Consider the following 8,224-nt stretch of genomic DNA (forward strand, 5'->3'; position numbering starts at 1 on the left):
TGTAGCTGTATAAGGCATAATAACAGGATGCTTCAATGATGCACAAATGGTTTAGAGAGAAAACAAAGAAGGCAAACTTAATACCACAACACTGCCTACGGAATGTACTTTGACACTGGTGGAGAGCCAAGGACTAGCTTGAAAAAAGCAGCAGTAGAGAGGGGCTGCTGCATGTGATACCTTGCAGAAATGTATTTGACCAATCATAGAAAGTGTGCCAGATTTAAGTTTTGGCACAGCATAACTGATTCAGAAAAAAATATTTCTGATTAACAATCTGTGTTTGGACTGAGGAGCTCCACTTAGTAGCAGCTGATTTACAGTAGCCCTGTAGGGTTTTCCTGCTTCTGCGTAGCAACCACTGACTTCCTTGGTGGTCATCCATCCAAGCATTAACCAGGTCCGACCTTACTTAGCTTCCAAGACCTGACAAGATTAGGCTAGCCTGGCCCATCCCAGGTCAGGGCAGCATTTACTATTAAATTACTCACTAAGCTTGAAGGTGTCATTTGTCTCAGGAGTCAAAATGTTTTGGACAATTCTTTTCACACAGTACTAAGATCTATGAATCCAGGATGAGAGTCAATTAAATTATAGGTTTTGATACTGGTTTTACAGCAGTTCCCACTACTGAACAGATAAGCAACAGTTTTGGTTTTTTTTAAAAAAACTAAACAATGGCTTGTTTCTTCAGCAATGGAACCTCTACTCTGTGTATCTGGTTCTCCCCCGCACACTTAAATCATATTTAGATTGTGAGCCTCTTTGGCAATTGTTCAAGGGGACAAAAAAGGTCATCTTCTAGCATATGTATCAAATTCATTTTTGTCCATGTTCTCAACAAGCAACAATTACAAGCAATGAGTTGCCAAGTGTATGTGAAAGGATGGGTTAGGTCTTTAGTACAACAAATCTTTGGTTTTATAAGCCTTAGTAACATAATTTTCAACTAAGTACTCCTATATGGCCTCATTAAGTAAACTGTAATGTCTTTTTTTCCTAATTGGTGAAACTTGATACCAAGCTATGGCACATGTGTTTGGGTGCTAAAAAAAGATGAAGAGTGGATGATGAAGCTGAGATAGAATGTTATAAAGACATTTCTAAACACTATGTTAAGATAGAAATTAATTCACATAAATGAAGATAGGGAGTTGGGTCAAAGCAAGAAAAGAAAACCCTTTTAATTCAATATTAGCAACTTCGAAGCCTGCTTGCCTCACTGTTACACTTTTCAGTTTTGTTATGCTTACCTGGGCATCAAATTTTCCAGCATTGTGAAGGAATGTCATACAGATTTCATGTAAGCCTCGGATCTCACAGGAGTTGTTTTCAAAGCACTCAAACACACTGCATCCCACGTCACCAGCATTGACCAGGCAGTGCTGGATTTCAGCTGAAAATCAATAACCATCACTGTCAATTTCTAAAACTTTTTTTTATAAGCACATGTCCTCCAAATTACTGAAGCCACTTACAAGCCCCCTACCACCATTCAGTCTCCCTGATGCAGGACAAAACCTTTTTGCTAACACATTTTAATGCACTATTTACTCCTTGGATTTTCACAGCACAATCAGATGAGTTTAAGCATTACAGGAATCGGCTGTGTGATAAAAGCGGTTTGCTACCTGGTAATCGTGCAGATGCAATAAAACAGCCAACTTTTTAACATTAAGGCACAGGAGCCAAAGGTCAATCTGTTTTTCCTTTTTTCACTATACAGTGTTTCTGAAGAGTGCAGCTCCACCAGATATTGCATGAATGTGTTCAGATCAAAATACATACCATTTTGAGAATTAACTTTTTTTTTCAAGTGCAAGGAAGACAAGGAGAAGCTGCAGGGAAACTTCAAACTGAACTATGGGTGAGAATGCTGAGAGCCCAAGAGCCAGTCTTCTTCCTTGGACCAGTTGCTTCAGATCACAGAAGTGCCGCCCTCCCCTCCCCCGCCGCTTTTATTTGAATTCATGAAAGAAAAAGAGAACTGACTGAACTTACAAAGGCTGAGTACATGCCAACCTTAGGTTTAATATCCTGCAAAGAAAACTCATATTGAAAAGCCCAAATTAAAGACCACGGACAGAAGTTCTCCTTTCCTCGTAAAAAGAACATGCTTGGACAAGGGTGCACAAAAGTCACCACGGATTGGCAGTTCTACCTCCTTCCCGTCAGTGGAGGATCATCGCTGTGTTGTGTTTTATACACACAAGAGAAGTTGCACACAGAAAATGGGGAAAAAAGGGCTCTTTGTCAAGTGTTGTATAAGTGTGCCGCCTGGACCTGGGGGTGTGCATGTGCATCCAGGAACCCAGCTGTAGTGCTTGTGTTGGCACTGGTGGGATAGGAAGAGTTCCGATCACATGTCCTGGCTCAAGCATCCTGAGAACTGCACAGAGCAGTGATTCACACGTGGCAGTCTTTAATGGACAGTTGTGCATTCCTACCGGTGTGTGCATTTAACTAAAGGATCACAATAGCCAGCGAGGACACAGTTGAAGTGTGAGTGTATGGAGACTACATCCCTGCCTCCTTTCAGCCCATGCTTTGTAAGAGTCAAAAGCTTGTCTCTCTTTCTAGGATCCCTTTCCTCCAAGGAAGGGACACTGCATTGTGTCTTCTGCCCATCAAAAAGATCACAGTAAGGAGAAGTGAAGAACAGAATCCTCCTTGATCAGCTGCATCATGGCATGCCTCCCTCGGCAGAAAAAGGGACTCCGCAGTTCGGCTCGTTTGTACTTACCCTTGCACATTTAAAGTGTTCTTTTTTTTTTCTTTTTCCCGCTGCAATCGCATGCTTAACTGGTGTTCCGGCAGCATCTTTTGAACTAGCAAATGCTCCCCCGTTCCCGACTTTTGCCTCCGGAATCATGTATAATATTAAAGGATTCGAGCTGCCCAGTTTTGCAACGCGCAAAGGCACGCAAAGCGCTCCCGTGGTCCTAGTTATTAAAGTCTTTGTTTCTGTCTTAAGGTCCATAAAAACGCAGGTTTATAATTACCACTCGATCTAACTTTTACACTAATGCTCTATTTCTACCTGTGTTGCTGGGTTTCTTTTGCCTATTGAAGGCACTAGGCTGGCTAGAAGAGCGGCCAGGCGCCTGCCTCCGGAGTTCAAATGGGAGAACACGTGCTTGGCGAGCGAGAGCTTTCAAAGCAGCCGGGAAGCATCTCTATGATATGGGGCTTGTCACCCCTCTTCGTGAAATAACGATGCTCATTCCAGTGCATTCTCATAATCCAGAATTACACAGATACACGTAACACTAACGCGCTTCAGCGGATTCCTGTCGAAAACGCCTTCCGAACTACACAGCAATGTTTCGGGGGAAACAACGAACACAAAACACATACCTGTATCTTGCAAAGACAGCCGCCCTTTTTGGTGAGGAGCTCTGTCTTGGGCACCGTCCGGTGGACTGGTGGTTTCTGTGCCCACGGCCGGCTCAAAGCTTGCAAAGACCAACGCCACGGTAACTAATTTCCCAAACCACTCTGCACACATGGTCCTGATTTTCCACCCACACCGCTTGAAGGCCTGGCCCCCTCTCACTCCTCGCCTCTTTGCAAAAAGGGCTAAGCAGTCGAGAGCTCCCCGGGTCTCTACACCAGCACTCAGGGCGTACCACCAGAGCGGGTACAAGTGCGAGAAGTGGCCGGGAAAGGGAAGGGATGGTGCCTCAAATATCCCTGAAAGCTCTGGTGTCACTTGAATGAAGGAGTCGAGCAGATGTTGTCCGCCGACCCGACCAACCGGAGCTTCTATTTCGCTCTGACACCACGCTCAGGGGGCGGGGCCTGCACTCAACTACTACACAATCCTGCGAGGAACTATATTTTGGGAGCAGAACTCGCTGCAAACAGCAGCAGGTTGCAAAAGTATGCAAGGAGCGATTGCGGCCAAGCAATCCAATCAAGACAAAAGCCTTGCAAAAAAAAAAAAAGTTGTTAAAACTGGAGCGGGGTTGGTTAGCAAGTTATTGCAAGCGCGAAGACCACCGATGAACCCATAATGCTGCGGTTGTTCAGCAGACTGGAAAAAGTGGTCAGATCGTTTACACCCGGCAATTTACAGATCTATTCCTTTTGCTGTCTATGAGGAATACTTATTCTCCCCCCCCCCCCCCGTCATCCTTGCCTTGTAAAGCACGACTGAAGCGGACAGTGCGAGAGCTGCGAAGAAAGGCAGGCTGTTGTGCAGGCGACCCAGGCGGCTAGGCAGCGCATGTACATGCCATCCGGAGAGCCCACGGTATTTGCAATTTGCACATGTTGCTTGGAGAGAAAAGGGTAGGGGGTCTGATTTTACGCTCCCGAATCCTCCCAAAAGGACAAAACCCACATGTCGGGACTAATACTTGCATTTCAGACTGCATGCTTTATTAATCTTGGTTCATATTATTTGCATGCTCACATGGAAGAAATACTTCTCTCTCACCCCTACCTAACAATAATAACCGGAGAAAACGAATTGCCAAGGCAAGCCCAAGGGTGTGTGTGTGTCTGAGAGAAAAGTTTGATTCGAATTTGTCTTTTAGGTGACTTCTCCATCCTGTTTTCCCTTCCCGATTCTCTTGAAGCGATGCTCCGGGTTTCGTTGGGGGGAGCACAGTTTTTCCTTGTGCAGCCCCACTGCAGCGCTTGCATCAGCTCTGGCTTATGTGCACTGGTCAGCCTTTTTGTCAGGCAGGCTCCGATCCTGCATTCCTTCCGTCCATGAACAGCCATCCGCATTAAGGTACGGCTTCAGGGCGGGAACCTGCCTTCGGGAAGCGCAATGGTGCTTTCGGGATTCCCACCTCAAGCCTTCCGGTCGAGCAATCCGGCGGCAGCTGGCTACAAAAAGCTCCTCCCCCTCTCTTGTTATGGCGGAGGAGCCGCTGGAGGAAGCCCCCGGCAGGTGATTGGGATTGTGTGGGGTGCTCCTGACGCCCTCGCTGCAGCAATCGACCAGCTCTGTTTCATCAGACACGACGTCAGCCTCCTACGACTTCTTGGAGGGAAGCGCGCCTCGCGCTGCGCTGGCTGGCTGTTGCAGCGTCGCGAGCCGACGAGGAGGAAGAGGAGGGCGAACCCAGGCGTTCCTGGTTAGGGACAGCCCGCTTCTCGCACGAGGAGGGGGGGGAGCAAGTGAGGAATGTCTCCAGCTGTTGCTGCCGCTGCTGCGCTCCTCTTGCGCCCAGCTGTCAAAGTGCACTTGAGAAAATCCATTCACACCTCCTGAAGTGAAGGTTGCCCCTGGGAGGAAGACGTGACACTCCGCCATGCAGCCATGGAGGACTCCTCACCTCCCCCGCCCCTCTTTCTCAATGCCTTTCAGCGTCGCTTATAGAAACATCCTTTCTTTTCAGTACAATCTGCGGACCAGCATTTGATTGTCCACTAAGTTTCTTTGTCGAGGACAAGCTCTTGTGAAGGAATAAGGCCAGATCAATTCAGCATGTACATACTTCAGAATGTGGGGATTCTTATGTCTTGGCTTACTACATTAAAAAAAAAAGCATAACAACCTTGGTGTACAGGTTTGTTTGTTTTTAAGTCATGTGAATGTGTAGTGTTAGATTGCTACTAACAAAGATCCGGAGAGTGATTTCAGTAAGTGAATCAGCTTTATTGAAGTAAGGAACAACACATTCATAACCAGAACAGATTAACATTGGGAGCTAGGCTCCTTTTAAACATTTCCGGGCTAACATAGCCACGCCTATTTACAATAAACAACCAATGAGGTTGTGCGGATAAGAACCAATGAGAGTCTTTCCTTCGCAGGGAACTGGAACAGTTCTGATTGGTCGCTGTTGAATGGCGACCAATAGGAAATTAGTCCTGGGGAGCCTTTGTCAGGCTCAAGCTTAACATGGGAGTTGAATGAGGCGATTTCAGTAAGACTTTTCAATACATTACAATTCCTCCCCCCTAAGTTAAGACATCATACATTTTTCACATTTACAGGTTAAAATAATGGTACATCAGCCAACACCATACACTTTATTGCAGTCATAGTCCTTTAGGTACGTGGGTGTTTGCCGCGTACGCTGAGATCTGCGAAGCAGTGCAGGCTCAGTGGGCACACTTAACTGTGGTTCAGCTATGGGCTTGTTGCTAACTGGGTCAGACACACTCTCGGGGATTGCAGCCTCGAAGGGAGGTCTGCCCTGCTTCGGGGTTCGTACTTACCTCTGTGTCAGGAGGACTGTACGCTGGTTCGGGGGACTCAGCTGTCGGAGAGTCAGCGCTGTCCTTCACCCAACGTCTCCTTAGCTGGTCTATGTGGCGCCACCATTTCCTGCCATCAGCCAGCTTGACCACATACATGCGGGTGCCTACACACTCACCCACTACCCCCGGGATCCACGAATGCCCACTTGCGTAGTTTCTGGCAAAGACCTTGTCTCCCGTCTCAAACATGCGCACTTTCGGTTGGGAATCATTGTGCTCGGCCTGTTCCTCGTTTAGATCCGGATGTAGCCGGTTTAAACGAGTGGGGAGGCGTCGGCCCATTAACATCTCGGCTGGACTACGGCCCGTAGTACTACAGGGGGTGGTGTGCTGCCGCAACAGGAAAGAACCCAACCTTTGATTCCAGTCCACACATCTTCCCAAGGGCCTCTTTAGCCGTCCTAACCATCCTCTCAGACTGCCCATTGGATGCTGGGTGGAACGGGGCAGAGGTAACCTGGCAAATGCCATTGTCAGCTAGGAATTGCGTAAATTCCTGTGATGTGAATTGGGGCCCGTTGTTGCTGACTAATACGTCCGGCAGTCCGTGGGTTGCGAAGAGCCAGCGCAGCGCATGAATCACAGCTATGGACATGGTCGATTTCATATGCACCACTTCCAACCATTTGGACATTGAGTCTACCAGAATGAGGAACATTTGCCCTTGTACTGGGCCTGCAAAATCGATATGCAGCCTAGACCACGGTTTTCCCGTTGACTCCCACCTCTGAGGGGAAGCTTGTGGAGGCTCCGGTCTGTTTTGTTGGCACAGCATACATCCCTGAACCCATTCCTCAATTTCGGAATCAAGCCCAGGCCACCAAACGTACCCTCGTGCCAGTGCCTTCATATGCACCATGCCTGGGTGCCCCTCATGTAAGGATTCGAGTACTCGGCCCCTGAGTTTGTCAGGAACCACCACCCTGTTTCCCCAAAGAATGCAACCTTTAGAGATTGACAGTTCCTTTTGGCGGGCTTTGTACGGTTTGAATTCAGGCTCCAGTCCTCCTGGCCACCCCCTCCAAACCCAGTTAAGGACACGTGACAACACACTGTCCTTTGCTGTGAACACTGCGATTTCCTTGGAGGAGACTGGTGCCTGGGGCAGCTCGTCAATAGCCAAAACCTCGCAGGCAGGAGCTGGGTCTGTTCCTTGGTTAGGTAAGGGACAACGGCTGAGTGCATCAGCATGCCCTATGGCCTTACCGGGCCGGTGTTCCAGGTCAAAATCGTACGCCTGTAAAAATATTGCCCATCTAAGCATACGTGGGGACATAACGTTAGGCAGTTGCTTATCGGGCGCAAAAATCCCCAGTAGCGGCTTGTGGTCAGTTACCAATAAAAACCTCCTGCCAAAAATAAAATCATGGAACTTTTTGACAGCCGTTACTAACGCCAGACCTTCTTTATCTATCTGGGCATAGTTCCTCTCTGCCGCAGATAGAGACCTCGAGTAAAAAGCGATAGGCGCTTCGCTCCCATCAGGCATCAGGTGGCTCAAAACTGCGCCTACTCCAAAAGGTGAAGCGTCCGTCGCTAACACCAGGAGCTTTTGCTCATCATAATGAGTCAACACATCATTAGATGTCAACAGCTCCTTAACTCCCTCAAAAGCCCTGTCTTCAGCTTGTCCCCATTTCCATTTTGCCTCTTTATGCAAAAGTGCATGCAAGGGTGCTGCCACTGATGCCTTGTGTGGTAAAAATGCATGGTAAAAATTAAGCAAACCAAGGAATGATTGCAGCTCCTTTTTACCAGCTGGCCTGGGGGCATTCTGAATAGCCTCCACCTTTGCGCCTGTGGGGTGTACCCCTTTTTCATCTATGCGAAAACCTAGAAACTCCACACTGTCAACCCCGAGGGTACATTTGGATTTCTTTACCTTTAGCCCGGCACTCTGGAAACGTTTCAGCACTTCTTTTACACGGTTTAACAATTCTTGTTCAGAACCTCCGGCAATCAACACATCGTCAAAATAAGGCACCGTACCAGGTACCCCCCG

General features: G+C 47.7%; 1 protein-coding gene across 1 annotated transcript in view; it reads right to left on the reverse strand.

The window, feature by feature from the left end:
• Positions 1–3,687, reverse strand: part of STC2 (stanniocalcin 2) — an 18,884-nt gene extending 15,197 nt beyond the window's left edge. The window contains exons 1-2 of the mRNA XM_015407699.1: positions 3,358–3,687; positions 1,254–1,396 (exon numbers count right to left, since the gene is read on the reverse strand). Of these exons, the coding sequence (XP_015263185.1) occupies positions 1,254–1,396; positions 3,358–3,508 (294 nt within the window). The 5' untranslated portion in view covers positions 3,509–3,687. The remainder of the gene's footprint in view (positions 1–1,253; positions 1,397–3,357) is intronic.
• Between the last annotated feature and the right edge of the window lie 4,537 nt (positions 3,688–8,224).

The sequence above is a fragment of the Gekko japonicus genome, unplaced genomic scaffold, assembly GCF_001447785.1.
Source record: "Gekko japonicus isolate JY-2015 unplaced genomic scaffold, Gekko_japonicus_V1.1 scaffold1760, whole genome shotgun sequence".
Classification (NCBI taxonomy): domain Eukaryota; kingdom Metazoa; phylum Chordata; class Lepidosauria; order Squamata; family Gekkonidae; genus Gekko; species Gekko japonicus.